The following is a 24786-nucleotide window of genomic DNA, read 5'->3' as shown; positions in this document are numbered from 1 at the left end:
CTAGTGAGAATATCACTCCTGGTCAGCAGGAAGAGGTAAAGAGCACCCCAACCCAATCAAATCCTATAAGGAGTCACACCAGAAGGTATATTTTCCAGTAACCGCAGTAACAGCCGCCACCGGTTGAAACAAATATCCCGTATCCATGGGCTCTTCAAACAAAGAACTATCCTCAATAGGGATAGTAGTACGTTTAGAAAGGGTGAAGATAACGCCATCAAATTTAGGGACGGAACCTCACAACTTCATTGAGAGTCTAGGACCAGGGACAGTTTGTTAAAGGGAGAAGAGGGGGAAAAGGAATCCAATCCTGTCCCATTCATTCTTAATAATGTTTGCCATCTAACAGGAGCAGGGAAGGATAAGGTACCACCCTGTCCTCAAACTCTATCCAATTTAGGAATTAAAGGTTCATCAGGCAATTTGGCCTCTGGAACCTCTGAATTTGCCAAAAACTTCCTTTAGAAAAAAGCGCAAATTCCTAAACTAAAGTTTGGTTTAGAGGCAGCAGACTCTGACCCAGAATGTTCATACTCTGAAGTCTCAGAAAGAACTTCATCCTCGGATAACCCTCAGATAAATCCAATAAATTATCTGATGTACTCTGGGAAGGAGTGCAATATGTAACCTTACGCTTGCACTTAGCAGGGGGCGAGGTAAAGAATTAAAGGCCGCAGACACCGCCGTCTGAATTTTGCAGTAACGTCTGGTGAAAAAACAGAATTTATGTTTACCTGATAAATTTCTTTCTCCTACGGTGTGTCCGGTCCACGGCTTCATCCTTACTTGTGGGATATTCTCATTCCCTACAGGAAATGGCAAAGAGAGCACAACCGCAGAGCTGTCCATATAGCTCCCCCTCTAGCTCCGCCCCCCAGTCATTCGACCGACGGTCAGGAGAAAAAGGAGAACCATAGGGTGCAGTGGTGACTGTAGTGTACAAAAACAAAAATTTTAAACCTGACTAAAAGCCAGGGCGGGCCGTGGACCGGACACACCGTAAGAGAAAGAAATTTATCAGGTAAACATAAATTCTGTTTTCTCCTACTTTGGGTGTCCGGTCCACGGCTTCATCCTTACTTGTGGGAACCAATACCAAAGCTTTAGGAAACGGATGAAGGGAGGTAGCAAGTCAGGGAACCTAAACGGAAGGCACCACTGCTTGTAAAACCTTTCTCCCAAAAATAGCCTCCGAAGAAGCATAAGTATCGAATTTGTAAAATTTGGCAAAAGTATGCAGAGAAGACCACGTCGCTGCCTTACAGATCTGTTCAACAGAAGCCTTGTTCTTGAAGGCCCATGTGGAAGCCACAGCTCTAGTAGAATGAGCAGTAATTCGTTCAGGAGGCTGCCGTCCGGCAGTCTCATAAGCCAATCGGATGATGCTTTTTAACCAGAAGGAAAGAGAGGTAGCAGTAGCTTTCTGACCTCTCCTCTTACCAGAATAGACGACAAACAATGAAGATGTCTGTCTGAAATCTTTTGTTGCTTCTAAATAGAATTTTAAAGCACGAACCACATCTAGATTGTGTAACAAGCGTTCCTTTTTAGAAACTGGATTAGGACACAGAGAAGGAACAACTATCTCCTGGTTAATATTCCTATTGGAAACCACTTTTGGAAGAAAACAGAATTTATGCTTACCTGATAAATTACTTTCTCTAACGGTGTGTCCGGTCCACGGCGTCATCCTTACTTGTGGGAATATCTCTTCCCAACAGGAAATGGCAAAGAGTCCCAGCAAAGCTGGCCATATAGTCCCTCCTAGGCTCCGCCCACCCCAGTCATTCGACCGACGGACAGGAGGAATATATAGGAGAAACCATAGAGTGCCGTGGTGACTGTAGTTAAAGAAAATAATTCATCAAACCTGATTAAAAAACCAGGGCGGGCTGTGGACCGGACACACCGTTGGAGAAAGTAATTTATCAGGTAAGCATAAATTCTGTTTTCTCCAACATTGGTGTGTCCGGTCCACGGCGTCATCCTTACTTGTGGGAACCAATACCAAAGCTTTAGGACACGGATGAAGGGAGGGAGCAAATCAGGTTACCTAAACGGAAGGCACCACGGCTTGCAAAACCTCTCTCCCAAAAATAGCCTCCGAAGAAGCAAAAGTATCAAATTTGTAAAATTTGGCAAAAGTGTGCAGTGAAGACCAAGTCGCTGCCTTACATATCTGATCAACAGAAGCATCGTTCTTGAAGGCCCATGTGGAAGCCACAGCCCTAGTGGAGTGAGCTGTGATTCTTTCAGGAGGCTGCCGTCCGGCAGTCTCATAAGCCAATCGGATGATGCTTTTAAGCCAAAAGGAAAGAGAGGTAGAAGTTGCTTTTTGACCTCTCCTTTTACCAGAATAGACAACAAACAGAGAAGATGTTTGTCTGAACTCTTTTGTAGCTTCTAAGTAGAATTTTAGAGCACGGACTACATCTAAATTGTGTAGCAAACGTTCCTTCTTTGAAACTGGATTCGGACACAAAGAAGGTACAACTATCTCCTGGTTAATATTTTTGTTGGAAACAACCTTTGGAAGAAAACCAGGCTTAGTATGCAAAACAACCTTATCTGAATGGAACACCAGATAGGGCGGCGTACACTGCAGAGCAGATAACTCAGAAACTCTTCTAGCAGAAGAAATAGCAACCAAAAACGAAACTTTCCAAGATAACAACTTAATATCTATGGAATGTAAAGGTTCAAACGGAACCCCTTGAAGAACTGAAAGAACTAGATTTAAACTCCAGGGAGGAGTCAAAGGTCTGTAAACAGGCTTGATCCTAACCAGAGCCTGAACAAATGCTTGAACATCTGGCACAGCTGCCAGTCGTTTGTGTAGTAAGACAGATAAAGCAGAAATCTGTCCCTTTAGAGAACTCGCAGATAATCCTTTATCCAAACCTTCTTGTAGAAAGGAAAGGATCTTAGGAATTTTTATCTTATTCCATGGGAATCCCTTGGATTCACACCAGCAGATATATCTTTTCCATATTTTATGGTACATTTTTCTAGTTACCGGTTTTCTGGCTTGAACCAGAGTATCTATCACAGAATCTGAAAACCCACGCTTTGATAGAATCAAGCGTTCAATCTCCAAGCCGTCAGCTGGAGGGAGACCAGATTTGGATGTTCGAATGGACCCTGTACAAGAAGGTCCTGTCTCAAAGGTAGCTTCCATGGTGGAGCCGATGACATATTCACCAGGTCTGCATACCAAGTCCTGCGTGGCCACGCAGGAGCTATCAAGATCACCAAGGCCCTCTCCTGCTTGATCCTGGCTACCAGCCTGGGAATGAGAGGAAACGGTGGAAACACATAAGCTAGGTTGAAGGTCCAAGTCGCTACTAGTGCATCCACTAGAGTCGCCTTGGGATCCCTGGATCTGGACCTGTAGCAAGGAACCTTGAAGTTCTGACGAGACGCCATCAGATCCATATCTGGAGTGCCCCATAATTGCGTCAATTGGGCAAAGATCTCCGGGTGGAGTTCCCACTCCCCCGGATGGAATGTCTGACGACTCAAGTAATCCACTTCCCAGTTTTCCACACCTGGGATGTGGATCGCAGATAGATGGCAGGAGTGATCCTCCGCCCATTGTATTATTTTGGTCACTTCTTTCATCGCCAGGGAACTCCTTGTTCCCCCCTGATGATTGATATAAGCAACAGTCGTCATGTTGTCTGATTGGAATCTTATGAATCTGGCCTTTGCTAGCTGAGGTCAAGCCCTGAGAGCATTGAATATCGCTCTTAGTTCCAGAATGTTTATCGGCAGAAGAGACTCTTCCCGAGACCATAGTCCCTGAGCTTTCAGGGATTCCCAGACCACGCCCCAGCCCACTAGACTGGCGTCGGTCGTGACGATGACCCACTCTGGTCTGCGGAAGCTCATTCCCTGGGATAGGTGATCCAGGGTTAGCCACCAACGGAGTGAATCTGTGGTCTTCTGATCTACTTGAATCACTGGAGACAAGTCTGTATAGTCCCCATTCCACTGTTTCAGCATGCACAGTTGTAATGGTCTTAGATGAATTCGCGCAAAAGGAACTATGTCCATTGCTGCAACCATCAACCCTACTACTTCCATGCACTGAGCTATGGAAGGACGTGGAACTGAATGAAGAACTTGACAAGCGCTTAGAAGTTTTGACTTTCTGACATCTGTCAGAAAAATCCTCATTTCTAAAGAATCTATTATTGTTCCCAAGAAGGGAACTCTTGTCGACGGAGACAGAGAACTTTTTTCTATGTTCACCTTCCATCCGTGAGATCTGAGAAAGGCCAGAACGATGTCTGTATGAGCCTTTGCCTTTGAAAGTGACGACGCTTGTATTAGAATGTCGTCCAAGTATGGTACTACTGCAATGCCCCTCGGTCTTAGAACCGCTAGAAGGGACCCGAGTACCTTTGTGAAAATCCTTGGAGCAGTGGCTAACCCGAATGGGAGGGCCACAAACTGGTAATGTTTGTCCAGAAAGGCGAACCTTAGGAACTGATGTTCTTTGTGGATAGGAATATGTAGGTACGCATCCTTTAGATCCACGGTAGTCATAAATTGACCTTCCTGGATTGTAGGTAGAATCTTTCGAATGGTTTCCATTTTGAACGATGGTACTCTGAGAAATTTGTTTAGGATTTTTAAATCCAGAATTGGTCTGAAGGTTCCCTCTTTTTTGGGAACTACGAACAGATTTGAGAAAAATCCCATTCCTTGTTCCGCTATTGGAACTGGGTGTATCACTCCCATCTTTAACAGGTCTTCTACACAATGTAAGAATGCCTGTCTCTTTATTTGGTTTGAGGATAAGTGAGACATGCGAAACCTTCCCCTTGGGGGTAGTTCCTTGAATTCCAGAAGATAACCCTGAGAAACTATTTCTAGCGTCCAGGGATCCTGAACATCTCTTGCCCAAGCCTGAGCAAAGAGAGAGAGTCTGCCCCCCACTAGATCCGGTCCCGGATCGGGGGCTACTCCTTCATGCTGTTTTGTTAGCAGCAGCAGGCTTCTTGGCCTGCTTACCCTTGTTCCAGCCTTGCATCGGTTTCCAGGCTGGTTTGGTCTGTGAAGCATTACCCTCTTGCTTAGAGGATGCAGAATTAGAGGCCGGTCCGTTCCTGAAATTACGAAAGGAACGAAAATTAGACTTATTCTTGGCTTTGAAAGGCCTATCTTGTGGGAGGGCGTGGCCCTTTCCCCCAATGATGTCTGAGATAATCTCTTTCAATTCTGGCCCAAAGAGAGTTTTACCCTTGAAGGGGATATTAAGCAATTTTGTCTTGGATGATACATCCGCTGACCAAGACTTTAGCCAAAGCGCTCTGCGCGCCACAATAGCAAACCCTGAATTTTTCGCCGCTAATCTAGCTAATTGCAAAGCGGCATCTAAAATAAAAGAATTAGCCAACTTAAGTGCGTGAACTCTGTCCATAACCTCCTCATATGGAGTCTCTCTACTGAGCGACTTTTCTAGTTCCTCGAACCAGAACCACGCTGCTGTAGTGACAGGAACAATGCACGAAATGGGTTGCAGAAGGTAACCTTGCTGTACAAAAATCTTTTTAAGCAAACCCTCCAATTTTTTATCCATAGGATCTTTGAAAGCACAATTATCCTCGATAGGAATAGTAGTGTGCTTGTTTAGAGTAGAAACTGCCCCCTCGACCTTAGGGACTGTCTGCCATAAGTCCTTTCTGGGGTCGACCATAGGAAATAATTTCTTAAATATAGGAGGGGGGACAAAAGGTATGCCGGGCTTCTCCCACTCCTTATTCACTATGTCCGCCACCCGCTTGGGTATAGGAAAAGCGTCGGGGTGCACCGGAACCTCTAGGAACTTGTCCATCTTGAATAATTTTTCTGGAATGACCAGGTTGTCACAATCATCCATAGTAGATAACACCTCCTTAAGCAGTGCGCGGAGATGCTCTAATTTAAATGTCACAACATCAGGTTCAGCCTGTTGAGAAATTTTTCCTGAATCTGAAATTTCCCCATCTGACAAAACCTCCCTCATGGCCCCTTCAGATTGGTGTGAGGGTATGACAGAGCAATTATCATCAGCGCCCTCCTGCTCTTCAGTGTTTAAAACAGAGCAATCACGCTTTCTCTGATATGCAGGCATTTTGGATAAAATATTTGCTATGGAGTTATCCATTACTGCCGTCAATTGTTGCATAGTAATAAGCATTGGCGCGCTAGAAGTACTAGGGGCCTCCTGCGTGGGCAAAACTGGTATAGACACAGAAGGAGATGATGTAGAACCATGTCTACTCCCTTCATCTGATTAATCATCTTGGGCAACTTCATTATCTGTGGCAGTACTGTCCTTACTTTGTTTGGACGCTATGGCACAATTATCACACAATTTTGAAGGGGGAGACACATTGACTTTCATACATGTTAAACAGGCTTAAACTTGTCAATAAAGCACAAAAACCATTTTAAAACAAAACCGTTACTGTCTCTTTAAATTTTAAACAGAGTACACTTTATTACTGAATATGTGAAAAAGTATGAAGGAATTGTTCACCACAGTGTCTTAAAGCATTCAAAGTATTGCACACCAATTTTCAGAGCTTTAACCCTTAAAATAACGAAACCGGAGCCGGTTACAGTTTTAACCCCTCTACAGTCCCAGCTACAGCCTTTGCTGTGACTTTACCAAACCCAGGGGGGAATACGATACCAAATGAAGCCTTCTAGGAACTTTTCCAACTACTTTCAGATCCTCACACATGCATCTGCATGTCTTGCTCTCAAAAGTAACTGCGCAGTTGTGGCGCAAAAATGAGGCCCAGCCTACAACTGGGAAGGCCCTACCTGACTGGAAAAGGTGTCTAACACAGTGCCTGACGTTAAAAAACGTTCCCCAAGTTTATAAGTGTGAATTACCAGCATAAACATGTATAAAAAGCCCAAATAAAGCAATCGATTTTGCCCATAAAAGTGTCTACCAGTTTTATAGCCCATATTAAGCCCTTTATTCTGTTTGAGACTAAGAAAATGGCTTACCGGTCCCCATGAGGGGAAATGACAGCCTTCCAGCATTACACAGTCTTGTTAGAAATATGGCTAGTCATACCTTAAGCAGAAAAGTCTGCTGTTTCCCCCAACTGAAGTTACTTCATCTCAACAGTCCTATGTGGAAACAGCAAACGATTTTAGTTACTGTCTGCTAAAATCATCTTCCTCTCACAAACAGAATTCTTCATCTTTTTCTGTTTCAGAGTAAATAGTACATACCAGCACTATTTTAAAATAACAAACTCTTGATAGTAGAATAAAAAACTACAACTAAACACCACATACTCTTAACCATCTCCGTGGAGATGTTGCCTGTGAAACGGCAAAGAGAATGACTGGGGTGGGCGGAGCCTAGGAGGGACTATATGGCCAGCTTTGCTGGGACTCTTTGCCATTTCCTGTTGGGGAAGAGATATTCCCACAAGTAAGGATGACGCCGTGGACCGGACACACCAATGTTGGAGAAAACCAGGTTTGGTACGAAAAACAACCTTATCTGTATGGAACACCAGATAGGGAGAATTACACTGCAAAGCAGACAATTCAGAAACTCTTCTAATTTTACTCCATGAATAACCCTTGGATTCGCACCAATAGAGATATTTCTGCCATATCTTATGGTAAATTCTCCTGGTTACAGGCTTTCTGGCCTGAACCAGAGTATCTATAACTGATTCCGAAAACCCACGCTTAGATAGAATCAAGCGTTCAATCTCCAAGCAGTCAGCTGCAGAGAAACTAGGTTCGGATGTTCGAATGGGCCTTGCACTAGAAGGTCCTGTCTCAATGGTAGCTTCCATGGTGGAACCGATGACATATTCACCAGGTCTGCATACCAAGTCCAGCGTGGCCACGCAGGAGCTATTAGAATCACCGAAGCCTTCTCCTGTTTGATCCTGGCTACTAGCCTGGGGAGTAGAGGAAACGGTGGAAAGACATACGCTAGATTGAATGACCAAGGCGCCACCAATGCATCCACCAATGTCGCCTTGGGATCCCTGGACCTGGACCCGTAGCGTGGAACCTTGGAGTTCTGACGAGACACCATCAGATCCAGATCTGGAATGCCCCATAGTTGAGTTAACTGGGCAAAGACCTCCGGGTGAAGTTCCCACTCCCCCGGATGGAAAGTCTGACGACTCAAATAATCCGCCTCCCAGTTGTCTACTCCTGGGATGTGAATTGCAGATAGATGGCAGGAGTGATCCTCCGCCCATTTGATGATCTTGGATACTTCTCTCATCGCCAGGGAACTCTTCGTTCCTCCCTGATGATTGATGTACGCTACAGTCGTCATGTTGTCCGACTGAAATCTTATGAACTTGGTCTTCGCTAGTTGAGGCCAAGCCAGGAGCATATTGAATATCGCTCTTAATTCCAAAATGTTTATCGGGAGAAGAGATTCTTCCCGAGACCATAGACCCTGAGCTTTCAGGGAGTCCCAGACCGCGCCCCAGCCTAGGAGACTGGCGTCGGTCATGACAATGATCCACTCTGGTCTGCGGAAACTCATTCCCTGCGACAGGTGATCCTGAGCCAACCACCAGAGAAGCGAGTCTCTGGTTTCCTGGTCCATCTGTATCTGGGGAGACAAGTCTGCATAATCCCCATTCCATTGCTTGAGCATGCACAATGGCAGTGGTCTTAGATGAATTCTGGCAAATGGGACAATGTCCATTGCCGCCACCATTAGACCTATAACCTCCATGCACTGAGCCACAGACGGCTGAGCAATGGCATGAAGGACTCGACAAGCTTTGAGAGTTTTGACTTCCTGACCTCCGTCAGAAAGATTTTCATTTCTGCCGAATCTATTATTGTTCCCAGGAAGGGAACCCTTGTGACCGGGGACAGAGAACTTTTTTCTACGTTCACCTTCCACCCGTGAGACCTTAGAAAGGCTAGAACAATATCCATATGAGCCTTGGCTCTGGGAAGAGACGACGCCTGTATTAAGATGTCGTCTAGGTAAGGTGCTACTGCAATGCCCCGCGGTCTTAGTACCGCTAGAAGTGACCCTAGCACCTTTATGAAAATTCTTGGAGCGGTGGCCAACCCGAAGGGAAGGGCCACAAACTGGTAATGCTTGTCCATAAAGGCGAATCTTAGGAACTGATGGTGATTTTTGTGGATTGGAATATGCAAGTATGCATCCTTTAGGTCCACAGTAGTCATATATTGACCTTCCTGGATCATAGGTAGAATTGTTCGAATTGTTTCCATCTTGAATGATGGAACTCTGAGAAATTTGTTTAGGATTTTTAAGTCCAGAATTGGCCTGAACATTCCCTCCTTTTTGGGAACTACAAACAGGTTTGAGTAAAAACCCAGTCCTTGTTCTGCTTTTGGAACTGGGTGAATCACTCCCATTTTGAAAAGGTCTTCTACGCAATGTAAGAATGCCTGTCTCTTTGTCTGGTCTGAAGACAAGCGAGAAAGATGAAACCTTCCCTTTGGTGGAAGGTCCTTGAATTCTAGGAGATACCCCTGAGAGACAATCTCTAAAGCCCAGGGGTCTGGAACATCTCTTGCCCAAGCCTGAACAAAGAGAGAGAGTCTGCCCCCCACCAGATCCAGACGCGGATCGGGGGCTATCCTTTCATGCTGACTTGGTTGGAGCAGCAGGCTTCTTGGCCTGTTTTCCCTTGTTCCAGCCTTGCAATGGTTTCCATGCTGGTTTGGACTGGGATGCGTTACTCTCTTGTCTAGAGGCTGTAGAGCTAGAAGCCGGTCCGTTCCTGAAATTGCGAAAGGAACGAAAATTAGACTTATTCTTAGCTTTGAAAGGCCTATCCTGTGGAAGGGCATGGCCCTTTCCCCCAGTGATGTCTGAAATAATCTCTTTCAATTCTGGCCCGAATAGGGTCTTACCCTTGAAAGGAATATTAAGTAATTTATTTTTTAACGAGACGTCCGCCGACCAAGATTTTAGCCAAAGCGCTCTGCGCGCCACTATTGCAAAACCTGAATTTTTCGCCGCTAATTTCGCCAATTTAAAAGCGGCATCTAAAATAAAGGAATTAGCCAGCTTCAGTGCGTGAATTCTGTCCATGACCTCCTCATAAGGAGTCTCTTTCTGGAGCGAATTTTCTAGTTCATCGAACCAAAAAGACGCCGCTGTGGTGACAGGAATAATGCACGAAATTGGTTGCAGAAGGTAACCTTGCTGAACAAATATTTTCTTAAGTAATCCTTCTAGTTTTTTATCCATAGGATCTTTGAAAGCGCAACTGTCCTCTATTGGTATAGTTGGGCGCTTAGCTAATGTTGAAACTGCCCCCTCTACCTTAGGGACCGTCTGCCATGCGTCCCTTCTGGGGTCAACAATGGGAAACATCTTCTTAAATATAGGAGGGGGAACAAATGGTACACCTGGCTTCTCCCACTCCTTAGTCACTATATCCGCCACCCTCTTGGGTATCGGAAACGCCTCAGAGTGCACTGGAACTTCTAAGAATTTGTCCATTTTGCACAATTTTTCTGGAATCACCAAAGGATCACAATCATCGAGAGTAGCTAGCACATCCTTAAGTAGGGCGCGGAGGTGTTCTAGTTTAAATTTAAATGCAATGGTATCAGTCTCTGCCTGCTGAGAAACTTTTCCTGTGTCAGAAATTTCTCCATCAGACAGGCCCTCCCTCACTGCCAACTCAGATTGATGTGAGGGTACCACAGATGAATTATCCCCTGCGTCTGCTTGCTCATCCTCTGTATATAAAACTGAGCAATCACGCTTTCTAGGATAAACTGGCAGCTTGGATAAAAATGCTTCTAAAGAATTATTCCTTACTGCCGCTAATTGCTGCATAGTAACAGCCAAAGGCGCGTCAGATGTACTAGGTATCGCTGGCAAGGGCAAAGCTGGCGTTGACACAGAAGGAGAGGATGATGAACTATCCCCACTACCTTCATTTGAAGAATCATCTTGGGCAACATTTTTAAATGTGACAGTACTGTCCTTAATTTGTTTGGACCCTATGGCACAATTCGCACAAACATTTAATGGTGGAACCACCTTGTCCTCCATGCATACAGAACATAGGCTATCTGAAGGCACAGACATGTTAGACAAACCTAGGCAGCTTCTTAATGCAAAAAAAGTAATTTTATACAAAACCGTTACTGTCTCTTTAAATAATAAAGGAGCACACTTTGTTGTTTTTCTGACGTTTCAGTAATAAAGAAATATCCAATTTTCCTGAAATTTTCACCGTAGTGTCTTAAAGCTATGAAAGTATTGCACACAAAGTTTTAAATCAATTGACCCTTAAATGCCCAAACCGGAGCTGATAACAGCAATTAACCGGTTAATACACTACAGTCCCCTGCCACAGTCTCCACCACAGCTTTTACCTTCCTTATGGGTTAACCAAAAAACGAATAAACCTCTTATAAGTCCTTTTCTAAGCCTCTTGACCATCCACGTGAAGCTGCATGAACCTTCTGATGAAAGGCAACTGCGCAACTGAGGCGCGAAAATGAGGCCTCCTCCCTCTGCCTTCCAGAGTGAAGGGGCCTTTCTGACCAATATAGGTGTCTAAACGGCTGCCAGGCGCAAATAACATACCCAAAAAGTGTTTTAAAGTTTGAAAAAACACTTCAAAGTCACATAAGCATGATAAAAAATAAACGGCTAAGCCCACAATAGTGTCAACCAGCAGAGAGCCCAAATTATAAGCCTTAATTCTGTTAATGAGTCTAAGAAAATGGCTTACCTATCTCATAAGGGATAACTGACAGTCTTCTAGCATTACTTGGTCTTGTTAGAATAGTGACTGATCATACCTGAAGCAGATAAGCCTGCAAACTGTTCCCCCTTGAAAGTTCTCTGTGTTTAACAGTCCTGCGTGGGAACAGCAAACGATTTTAGTTACTGGTGCTAAAATCATACTCCTCATGAACAGAAATCTTCATTTTCTGTTGCAGAGTAAATAGTACAAACCGGCACTATTTTAAAATAACAAACTCTTGATAGAAGAAATAAAAACTACAACTAACACCACATACTCTTTACCATCCCCGTGGAGATGCTACTTGTACAGAGCGGCAAAGAGAATGACTGGGGGGGCGGAGCTAGAGGGGGAGCTATATGGACAGCTCTGCGGTTGTGCTCTCTTTGCCATTTCCTGTAGGGAATGAGAATATCCCACAAGTAAGGATGAAGCCGTGGACCGGACACACCAATGTAGGAGAAAAGGCCCCCTCCAGATGGAGGATCAGCAATGCTACAGGAAAACTGCATGTGTAGAGATATAAAAATGTAGGGTACGCACCTCACTGGACAAATCCTCCATCGCTAGAGCAATTACCGGAGAACTAGAGAAATAAAACATCTTATTTTATTTAAAAAAAACGCACCCTTATACCCCAATGGCCGGGGCACTCACCACCTTCTATGACCCAGACAGTACAGAGATTTATGACTCTTCTCTGATAGACACCCGCTCAGGAAAAAGGGAATTAATCACATGGTGCACAATGCAGGACCCTCCCTGCTATGAGAAAGTGCGCTAAGCTTGTAAGCTGCATGGCTCTCAAAGTGAAAGTGAAACCTGTATATTCCATAACAGCCTATGAGCCCATAACATCTCACATATAAAAGCAGCATAAAATCAAACAAACATAAGATTATTCCCCCCCTGTTCAATAATCCCCCTAAGGAGATATTAACCCTTGATTCTATACAGATAAAAGGAGTCACACTGTGACCCTGTCTTCTTGCGTTATCATACATGTATAAAATATGAAACAATCTTACCAGAATCTACGCCGTGGAACAGGAACACGGCCCTTCAAGTGTGACAGATAGTAGCATCGCTTCAGACATGGACTTGAGTGAAAAAAAGCAGGCAGCGAAACTCGTCAACGCTGATTGCTTATGGAGCTGTTAAAGGGACACTCAAGTCAAAATAAAACTTTCATTATTCAGATAGAGCAGCAATTTTAAACAACTTTCCAATTTGCTTCCATTAACAAAATATGCACAGTCTTTTTATATTTAAAATTTTTGAGTCACCAGCTCCTAATGAGCATGTGCAGAAGTGTGTATGCATTTGTGATTGGCTAATGCCCGTCACATGGTACGTGTATGCATTTGTGATTGGCTGATGGCTGTCACATGGTACGGGGGAGTGGAAATAGACATAACTTTTAAAACTGTAAGAAAAAAAATGTACTACTCATTTGAAGTTCAAACTAAGTGCTATTGCATTGTCTTGTTATCTTGCATTTGTTGATTATGCAAATCTACTGTGTTGACTGGTCCTTTAATATGAGTCAGGATGGTTTTCTAGAAAGACTCTCCCTGCATCTCTGGACTCTAACTTTCATCCATGCTCTCACTGAGAGGCTGACAGGAAAACTCCAGTCCCATCTCGAAGAGTACTACCCTCCATAAGAGAGGACTCCGAAATATTCTAACACTTCTCTGCCAACCTCCTGTGACGAAAGGCAAAGAATGACTGAGGTTATGAGGAAGTGGGGGAGGTATTTAAGCCTTTGGCTGGGGTGTCTTTGTCTCCTCCTGGTGGCCAGGTTCAGTATTTCCCACAAGTAAGGAATGCAGCTGTGGACTCTTCCCATATTAAGATGGAAACATGTCTTAAAAAAACACAAAGACATGCCAGCCTAGAACGGAAGGCAAAATCATCCCTCGCCGGATCAACGAAAGACCCTGGCCCCGAGGTTGGGGCCGCAAAGCCTCAGAGGCCAACGCTTCCCCAGAAGGCCGAACTGAATCAGGCGATCCCACGCCCGACGGGCCCTGGTTAACATAACACGGACAGTATCTTAGAAATATTTCACTTGGGAGATATAAAGGAGTCAGTGCTATAGAAATGGCCATGAGGAACCGTGCCGTAACCTCTGGAGGAAACAAGCCACCCACTGGAGAAGGAGTAAAGGCCATAGGGACAACTGCTTGCGTAGCCGAGAAAGGGTCTGGGGCACGTGCCTCACGTGACATGGAAACCTCGGAGGCGGATGGCTCAACGCACTCTAAGCTCCCTGATCCGGGAGAAGAGAGTACTCTAGAATGGCAATCGGAACATAACTGATGGGCATTGATTACCTGGGCCATTTCATATTCATCACAAGACGCATTCTCCGTATCGGAGACATCCGTGTCTATCATATCAGAATCCCCCATAATCTTGGGATCACAGAAATGACAAAAACTGTCATCTTTTTTACACCCCCAATGGCTGGGGCACTCACCACCTCCTGGGAACCAGACAACTCACAAGCCAGACTCTCTCTGTCTCACATAGTCAGCATATGGAAGTAAGAACAATGTAACCGCACCCGTCACGAGGTGCACCGTGCCAGTCACCAAAAGGGTGCGCAATCTCGATTGCGCCATTAAGATAGGACCGTTATGTTCCGTAAAAGCCAAGAGCCTAGGTATTGCTACGCATTAGCAGATTGAACCACATAACAAACATGATTTAAGTCCCCCCCCCCCCCCCTGTTCAATAACCGCCCTCAGGAGATATTAACCCATGATTCCTTATTAAGATAAAAGGAGTCCCACTGGGACCCTACCTTGTTATGTTAACATTAAATTCACATATCAATTAAAATTAAACGATCTTACCGGAATCTACGCCGTGGAACAGGAACACGGCCCTTCAAGTGTGACAAAAAGTAGCCTCGCTTCTGACATGGACTTGAGTGAATAAAGGTAGGCAGCAAAACTTGTCAACGCTGTTTATCAAGGAGCTGTTGTTATGAGTCAGGATGGGTTCGCAGGAAAACTCTCCCTGCATCTCCAGACTCTAACTTTCATCCATGCTCTCACTGAGAGGCTGATTACTTAAAACTCCAGTCCCATTGTGAAGAGTACTACCCTCCATGAGAGACTCTCTCGATCTGCTGCCACTTCTCGGCCAACCTCCTGTGACGAAAGGCAAAGAATGACTGGGGGATGAGGGAAGTGGGGGAGGTATTTAAGCCTTTGGCTGGGGTGTATTTGCCTCCTCCTGGTGGCCAGATGCTGTTTTTCCCAAAAGTAATGAATGCAGCTGTGGACTCTTCCCGTTTAAGAAAAAAAGTGACCTTTCCAATCTCCTGCTAATATACACTCCTTCTCTCACCCTGTCACAATATATAGTTTTGATAGGTAAATAAAAAACAATTAAAAAAAACAATGCTTTATTTCTGTCTAAATGGAGTGATGGCAAAAATGCCAAACATTCTCTGGTCAAGTTTTGTCTGAAATGCCCGTTCCTTAAAAAGGGTAATAAAGGCTATTTTTTATGTAAGGTATTCTCTTTTTTTCTATTATTGTTTAATATCTGGACTTTTTTCACATAATACTTAGAGACTTGAAACATTAAAGCTGAACACTATGCTAAAGAATCTGATTTTCATTACTAGTTTTCCGAAGCTAAATGAAGGTTCGGTTTTAATTTATCTTTATTCTACTAAATCTTTAATCTTAAAATGCAAATCTTGAAAATCTGCCTATTAAAACTACACCACCACTATATCACCTTTTCTGCTTTTCATGGAAAAAAAAAGTATTTTAAAAATGCCACTTTCAACAGAAAAACAGAATTTATGTTTACCTGATAAATTACTTTCTCCAACGGTGTGTCCGGTCCACGGCGTCATCCTTACTTGTGGGATATTCTCTTCCCCAACAGGAAATGGCAAAGAGCCAGCAAAGCTGGTCACATGATCCCTCCTAGGCTCCGCCTACCCCAGTCATTCGACCGACGTTAAGGAGGAATATTTGCATAGGAGAAACCATATGATACCGTGGTGACTGTAGTTAAAGAAAATAAATTATCAGACCTGATTAAAAAAACCAGGGCGGGCCGTGGACCGGACACACCGTTGGAGAAAGTAATTTATCAGGTAAACATAAATTCTGTTTTCTCCAACATAGGTGTGTCCGGTCCACGGCGTCATCCTTACTTGTGGGAACCAATACCAAAGCTTTAGGACACGGATGAAGGGAGGGAGCAAATCAGGTCACCTAAATGGAAGGCACCACGGCTTGCAAAACCTTTCTCCCAAAAACAGCCTCAGAAGAAGCAAAAGTATCAAACTTGTAAAATTTGGTAAAAGTGTGCAGTGAAGACCAAGTCGCTGCCCTAAGCAGTGGCAGGTTTCTTGGCCTGCTTTCCTTTGTTCCAGCCTTGCATAGGTCTCCAGGCTGGATTGGCTAGAGAAGTATTACCCTCCTGCTTAGAGGACGTAGCACTTGGGGCTGGTCCGTTTCTGCGAAAGGGACGAAAATTAGGTTTATTTTTGGCCTTGAAAGACCTATCCTGAGGAAGGGCGTGGCCCTTGCCCCCAGTGATATCAGAGATAATCTCTTTCAAGTCAGGGCCAAACAGTGTTTTCCCCTTGAAAGGAATGTCAAGCAATTTGTTCTTGGAAGACGCATCCGCTGACCAAGATTTTAACCAAAGCGCTCTGCGCGCCACAATAGCAAACCCAGAATTTTTCGCCGCTAACCTAGCCAATTGCAAGGTGGCGTCTAGGGTGAAAGAATTAGCCAATTTAAGAGCACGAATTCTGTCCATAATCTCCTCATAAGAAGAAGAATTACTAATAATCGCCTTTTCTAGCTCATCGAACCATAAACACGCGGCTGTAGTGACAGGGACAATGCATGCAATTGGTTGTAGAAGGTAACCTTGCTGAACAAACATCTTTTTTTAGCAAACCTTCTAATTTTTTATCCATAGGATCTTGGAAAGCACAACTATCTTCTATGGGTATAGTGGCGCGCTTGTTTAGAGTAGAAACCGCCCCCTCGACCTTGGGGACTGTCTGCCATAAGTCCTTTCTGGGGTCGACTATAGGAAACAATTTTTTAAATATGGGGGGAGGTACGAAAGGTATACCGGGCCTGTCCCATTCTTTATTAACAATGTACGCCACCCGCTTGGATATAGGAAAAGCTTCGGGGGGCCCCGGGGCCTCTAGGAACTTGTCCATTTTACATAGTGTTTCTGGAATGACCAGATAATCACAATCATCCAAATTGGATAACACCTCCTTAAGCAGAGCGCGGAGATGTTCCAACTTAAATTTAAAAGTAATCACATCAGGTTCAGCTTGTTGAGAAATTTTTCCTGAATCTGAAATTTCTCCCTCAGACAAAACCTCCCTGGCCCCCTCAGACTGGTGTAGGGGCCCTTCAGAAACAATATCATCAGCGTCCTCATGCTCTTCAGTATTTTCTAAAACAGAGCAGTCGCGCTTTCGCTGATAAGTGGGCGTATTGGCTAAAATGTTTTTGATAGAATTATCCATTACAGCCGTTAATTGTTGCATAGTAAGGATTATTGGCGCGCTAGATGTACTAGGGGCCTCCTGTATGGGCAAGACAGGTGTAGACGAAGGAGGGGATGATGCAGTACCATGCTTACTCCCCTCACTTGAGGAATCATCTTGGGCATCATTTTTACTAAATTTTTTATGACATAAATTACATCTATTTAAATGAGAAGGAACCTTGGCTTCCCCACAGTCAGAACACAATCTATCTGGTAGTTCAGACATGTTAAACAGGCATAAACTTGATAACAAAGCACAAAAAACGTTTTAAAATAAAACCGTTACTGTCACTTTAAATTTTAAACTGAACACACTTTATTACTGCAATTGCGAAAAAGTATGAAGGAATTGTTCAAAATTCACCAAAATTTCACCACAGTGTCTTAAAGCCTTAAAAGTATTGCACACCAAATTTGGAAGCTTTAACCCTTAAAATAACGGAACCGGAGCCGTTTTTATATTTAACCCCTTTACAGTCCCTGGAATCTGCTTTGCTGAGACCCAACCAAGCCCAAAGGGGAATACGATACCAAATGATGCCTTCAGAAAGACTTTTCTATGTATCAGAGCTCCACACACATGCAGCTGCATGCCATGCTGTTCTCAAAAACAAGTGCGCCATACCGGCGCGAAAATGAGGCTCTGACTATGATTAGGGAAAGCCCCTATAGAATAAAGTGTCTAAAACAGTGCCTGCCGATATTATTTTACCAAAAAATACCCAGATTAAATGATTCCTCAAGGCTAAATATGTGTAAATATGATCGATTTAGCCCAGAAAATGTCTACAGTCTTAATAAACCCTTGTGAAGCCCTTATTTACTGTCTGAATAAAAATGGCTTACCGGATCCCATAGGGAAAATGACAGCTTCCAGCATTACATCGTCTTGTTAGAATGTGTCATACCTCAAGCAGCAAAAGATTGCTCACTGTTCCCCCAACTGAAGTTAATTCCTCTCAACAGTCCTGTGTGGAACAGCCATGGATTTTAGTGACGGTTGCTAAAATCATTTTCCTCATACAAACAGAAATCTTCATCTCTTTTCTGTTTCAGAGTAAATAGTACATACCAGCACTATTTTAAAATAACAAACTCTTGATTGAATAATAAAAACTACAGTTAAACACTAAAAAACTCTAAGCCATCTCCGTGGAGATGTTGCCTGTACAACGGCAAAGAGAATGACTGGGGTAGGCGGAGCCTAGGAGGGATCATGTGACCAGCTTTGCTGGCTCTTTGCCATTTCCTGTTGGGGAAGAGAATATCCCACAAGTAAGGATGACGCCGTGGACCGGACACACCTATGTTGGAGAAATACATATTAGTTACACTGTCCTATTGAAAACTAGTCAATCAGATTTCTTATCAGCTGAATTTCTTACCTTTATTGAGGATGGTACAAGGATGTCATAAGACTGCAATATTTTTTAACAGTGACACAAGGGAGAAATTAATCCTTACCTGATGTAATGTGGCTGCAGGAAGACCTGTTTTTTTCTTTAAAATAGAAGCAGCTTTCCCAGTAGGTGCAGTAAGCAAAACACGGGCGTGCGTTTCGCTTGTGGCTGTAGACTGCATGCTGTCACAATTCCATTCTTGAGATGCATCCAAGTCATCCTCAAGTGCTTTGCAGGCCTCAGCTATATCTTCATTCTCTTTCTTCATCAAGTGTTTAAATACAAGGCTAACAACAGTGGTTTTCCCACATCCACCTTTCCCACTTATGACTGTGACTGGGTTAGAACATATCATTTTTGCTGCTTTCAATTGGTCTGGGTCAAAAATGGCAGATTTGGAATCTTTTGTAGGTGTTGGGCTACTGGAAATATGTAACATCTTGATCTGGTCTGCAGATGTTTTTTCATCAGGTACTGTTTCTAATTGACTGTGGTTACTCACATCAGTTTTTTCATTTACTTCAGTTTCTGCGGAGGATAAAGTGCCTTCAAGTGCCTCTCTCACATCTATATCTAATGTCCAAGCTCTTCTTGTTACAAGTTTATGGATATATTTCGCAATATTATTTTCATATCTGTAAAGACTTGCAAGGGCCACACGTTGCCCTTCGAACATCACAATTTCATTATCTCGTAAAAACTTAAGTGCATCCCATCCTTCATTATACGGCATGTCGTAAGATACTGCGCTACAGAGTGCGTCTTGTTCAGCATAAGTATCTCCCAGTTCCAAGCACCTCTTCTTCAGGGTGTTGTAAATTATTAACGCATTTTTCTGCAGATTGGGAATCTTTTCCAGTAAACACTCACATTGGAGAAAGTTGGTCCAATTTGCTTCACAGCAAAGGAGTCCTACTTCCTTGTAAACAAACTAACAACAAAAAAAATATTATAGCAATTATTAAAAGGTTTGTAAAAAATGCATATTTAGTTAGATAAGCTTCCACCAGTTTATGTTACACAGATTATTAAAAGGATATGAAAAACCAAACATTTTATTTTGTAATTCAGACAGTTTCCAATTTACTTCTATTTGGTTCCATTTGCTTCTTTCTCATGGTATTCTTTGTTGAAGAGATAACTAGGTAGGTATCTGGAGCACTACTTGGCTGGAAATAGTGCTGCATTTTAGTGCTCGTATAAATGGATAACATTCTTGTAAAACTGCTGCCATATAGTGCTCCAGATACGTGCAGAATCCTGAGCTTAAAGGGACACTGAACCCAATTTTTTTTTTCTTTCATTGTTCAGATAGAGCATGCAATTTTAAGCAACTTTCTAATTTACTTCTATTATCAATTATGCTTCATTCTCTTGCTATCTTTATTTGAAAAAGAAGGCATCAATGCTAAGGAACCAGCAAATTGTTGGTTCAGTACCACGGACAGCACTTGTTTATTGGTGCTGTCCAATCAGCAAGAACAACCCAGGCTGTTCACCAAAAATGGGCCGGCATCTAAACTTACATTCTTACTTTTCAAATAAACATAGCAAGAGAATGAAGAAAATTTGATAATAGGAGTAAATTAGAAAGTTGCTTAAAATTGCATGCTCTATCTGAATCACGAAAGATATATTTTGGTTCAGTGTCCCTTTAAGTTCCTGCTTTTCAACAAGATACCAAGAGAACGAAAACAATTTAATAATTAAAGTAAAATAGAAAGTTGATAAAAATTGCATGCTCTATCTGAATTATGAAATACATTTTTTGGGTTTCGTGTCCCTTTAAGAATGCACTGCAGCAAATAAATTGTTTCACGATTAATTTTAAAAAAAGCTTTAAAGTCATTTTTTCATGTAACAAACACAACTTTCTTTCCCATGCCCAACAGAGAATCTAATGTACTTCTGTTATAACCTTTACTTTGTTCCCCTTGCATCCTTTTGTTGAAGAACATACTAAGCTAAGCTCAGGAGGGTGCACATCTGGAGCACTATTTGACAGCAGTTTTAGCAGAAATGCTTTTAATAAGCTTATACATTAGATATGTTTATATTTGGATCCTTCTTGAGTATTCAAATGCAGACAAATGCGGCGGCTCATGCTATTCGGCTCTATTCGGAGCTGGATTTATTCTGGTGAAAGATCACCACACCAAGATCTGTGCAAATCCAGATCGTAGTGTGGTGATTTTTTACATTTATCAAAAAGTATCAAATGCGGAAACATATGTTATAAGAAACATCTAGATATTATAACACTTGTGCACAGTTACAAATAAACATTTCATAGCAAAATTTAGAACTGACACATACTAAGAATCTATTACAAAGATTATCCAAAAGCTGAGCAATATTAGGACAATACATACAATTGGGTTTTGAAATCGCATCATATAATGTAATTATACGTAACTAAGGTATACTTTGATTCACAGATCCATCCGCCAATAATGCTAAAATTTAACTTTAAAATTTAAGTAATAACTATTTTTTAGATGCAAAAAAATGATAAAACAAACATAACAGGTAGTGTGCCAATTATTTAAAAGTGCTGTTGTGAAAAAAGAAGAAATTTTAGCTTAAAATATACTGTGGAAAAAACGAATAGTGTGCTAAAATATTTATTTGAGTAAATATATATATATATATATATATATATATATATATATATATCTATGCTATAATCGAGTAAGCTGCATCCAGGTGGATTCGGAAAATGGCAGGGTGATGAAAGAATCCACCACCGGCGTGGAGGTTCCTCTTCATGCCGTCGCGCCACACACTGAAGATTGAATGCAAGGTACCTCATTTATATTGGGGTACCTTGCATTGCTATTGGCTGAAATTTTGAAATCAGCCAATAGGATTTCTGTAGCTCTCATCCTATTGGCTGATTTCAAAATTTCAGCCAATAGGAATGCAAGGTACCTAAATGGGGTAGCTTGCATTTAATAGTCAGTATGCGGCAGCGACCGCATGAAGAGGATCCACCATGCCGGTCCTGCTCCGCGATGGCCGGTCCTGTTCCACAGTCAGCTCCGCTCCGCGATCACCTCTGCGCCGCCTTCGCTCCAGATGAAGATAGAAGATGTCCCTGCGCTGGATGAAGACCTTCGCCGCCGAACTTCAGGAAATGTGAGTACCTATTTCGGGTTTAGACTTCTGGGGGGGGTTTTAGGGGTGTTTTTTTTTTTTTTAGATTGGGGATTTTGGTATTTATTTTTTTATGGGCGCAAAAGAGCAGATTGTCCTTTTAAGGGCAATTCCCATACAAATGCCCCTTTAGGGGCAATGGGTAGCTTAGTTTTTTTTTAGACTGTTAGTGGGTAATTGGTCATTTTATTTAGGTAAAAGAGCTGTTTAACTTAGGGCAATGCCCTACAAAGGCTCTTTTAAGGGCTATTGGTAGTTTAGATTAGGGGGTGTTTTTATTTTTTAGGGGTATTTTTATAGGGTATTAGGTCTAATTTTTTTATTTTTGATAATTATGTTTATTTTCTCTCAGTAATTTTAAATAGACTGCCCTCTGGGCAAGCTAATCGCCTAGAATATATAAAAACTGAATAGTATTGCTTAAAGAATGTGGTGATATGTGATTGTGGATGAGATGTGGATGTGCACTGTAGAAAGTGAAAAACAAAATTTATGCTTACCTGATATATTTCTTTCCGGACATGGAGAGTCCACGACGTCATTCCAATTACTAGTGGGGATATTCAACTCCTGGACAGCAGGAGGAGGCAAAGAGCACCCCAGCAAAGCTGTTAAGTGTAACTTCCCTTACCCATAATCCCCAGTCATTCAGCCGAAGGAAAATGGAAAAAGAATAAATACAAGGGTAAAAAGGTGCCTGAGGTTTAATCAAAAAAGCTGCCGAATTATAATTAAAAAGAGGGCGGGGTCGTGAACTGTCCATGTCCGGAAAGAAATTTATCAGGTAAGCATAAATTTTCTTTTCTTTCCAAAGACATGGAGAGTCCACAACGTCATTCCAATTACTAGTGGGAACCAATACCCAAGCTAGAGGACACAGAATAAACAGGGAGGGAGAAAAAGGCAGGAGGACCTAAACAGAAGGCACCACCGTTCGAAGAATGTTTCTCCCAAAAGAAGCCTCAGCCGAGGCAAAAGTATAAAATTTGTAGAATTTGGAAAAAGCATGCAAAGAGGACCATGCTGCCGCCTTGCAAATCTATTCCACAGAAGCATCACTTTTGAAAACCCAAGAAGAGGAGACAGCCCTAGTGGAATGAGCCGTAATTCTCTCAAGAGGATGCTGCCCAGCAGTCTCATAAGAGAAACAAATCATACTTCTTAACCAGAGGGAAAGAGTAGAAGTGGCCTTCTGACCCTTACACTTTCCAGAGAAAACAACAAAAAGGGTCGAAATCTTAGTAGCTTGTAGGTAAAACTTTAGAGCACGCACAACATGCAAGTTATGTAAAAGACATTCCTTAGGAGAAGAAGGATTAGGACAAAAAGAAGGAAATACAAGTTCCTGATTAATGTTTCGATCCGACACCACTTAGGAAGAAATCACAATTTAGTATGAAGGACCTCCTTATCCGAATGAAAGATAAGGTACGGGGTATCACACTATAGAGCTTAATGCTCAGAAACTCTGCAAGCGAAAGAAATAGCAAGAAGAAACAAAACCAAGATAACAACCATATATCAACAAGCATCGGCTCAAAAAGAGCCTGCTGCAAAACATAAGAACTAAGTTAAGACTTCAAGGAGGAGCAAAAGGTTTAAACACAGGCCTGATTCTGGCCAGGGCCTGACCAAAAACTTGAATATCTGGCAAATCTGCCAGACGTTTGAGTAAAATGTTGGATATATAGGAGCGCGAAGGCTAAGGTATATCAAAGGAAAAATAGGGTATTTTATACCAATCACGTCCTGATTGGTATCAGGATGACCAAACCAGGTTATAACATACGGTTCACCAATAAATCCTACGAATGATTAAAATAAAGTTTCCATTTATTAAAATCCAAACAGAACAACCAGATATAGTTGTAAAAAAAGAAATAAAATCATAAAAATAGATAAACAGACCTATACAAATGAGTCTAAGATAATCTGTCAGGTGGATGATTTGGAGTGAATTGACTTTTTAAGGCAATGTGACCATCAAACCATTAAGAAAGTTGCGTACTGCAACTACAGAGTAAATGGTGGTGTACTTTGATTGCTTCACGTATAAGATTAACCAATATAAACGTGTGCTAATAAAAACATAATTTATGCTTACCTGATAAATTTATTTCTCTTGTAGTGTAGTCAGTCCACGGGTCATCCATTACTTATGGAATATATCTCTTCCTAACAGGAAGTTGCAAGAGGATCACCCAAGCAGAGCTGCTATATAGCTCCTCCCCTCACATGTCATATTCAGTCATTCGACCAAAACCAGACGAGAAAGGAGAAACCATAGGGTGCAGTGGTGACTGGAGTTTAATTAAAATTTAGATCTGCCTTAAAGACAGGGCGGGCCGTGGACTGACTACACTACAAGAGAAATAAATTTATCAGGTAAGCATAAATTATGTTTTCTCTTGTTAAGTGTAGTCAGTCCACGGGTCATCCATTACTTATGGAATACCAATACCAAAGCTAAAGTACACGGATGAAGGGAGGGACAAGGCAGGAACCTTAAAAAGAAGGAACCACTGCCTGAAGCACCTTTCTCCCAAAAATAGCCTCCGAAGAAGCAAAAGTGTCAAATTTGTAAAATTTTGAAAAAGTGTGAAGTGAAGACCAAGTTGCAGCCTTGCAAATCTGTTCAACAGAGGCCTCATTTTTAAAGGCCCAGGTGGAAGCCACAGCTCTAGTAGAATGAGCTGTAATCCTTTCAGGAGGCTGCTGTCCAGCAGTCTCATAGGCTAAACGTATTATGCTACGAAGCCAAAAAGAGAGAGAGGTAGCCGAAGCCTTTTGACCTCTTCTCTGTCCAGAGTAAACGACAAACAGGGAAGAAGTTTGACGAAAATCTTTAGTTGCCTGCAAATAGAACTTCAGGGCACGGACTACGTCCAGATTATGCAAAAGTCGTTCCTTCTTTG

General features: G+C 42.5%; 1 protein-coding gene across 1 annotated transcript in view; it reads right to left on the bottom strand.

Annotated features, from left to right (window-relative positions):
* The window catches only part of HELB (DNA helicase B), a 518950-nt gene that overhangs the window by 419456 nt on the left and 74708 nt on the right, over positions 1-24786 (bottom strand). Inside the window, exon 7 of the mRNA XM_053719225.1 lies at positions 18780-19646. Coding sequence (XP_053575200.1) covers positions 18780-19646 — 867 coding nt within the window. The remainder of the gene's footprint in view (positions 1-18779; positions 19647-24786) is intronic.

This window comes from Bombina bombina, chromosome 6 (assembly GCF_027579735.1).
Source record: "Bombina bombina isolate aBomBom1 chromosome 6, aBomBom1.pri, whole genome shotgun sequence".
Taxonomy (NCBI): Eukaryota; Metazoa; Chordata; class Amphibia; order Anura; family Bombinatoridae; genus Bombina; species Bombina bombina.
The sequence above is the reverse complement of the archived record's forward strand: the minus strand, read 5'-3'. Positions and strand labels throughout refer to the sequence as shown.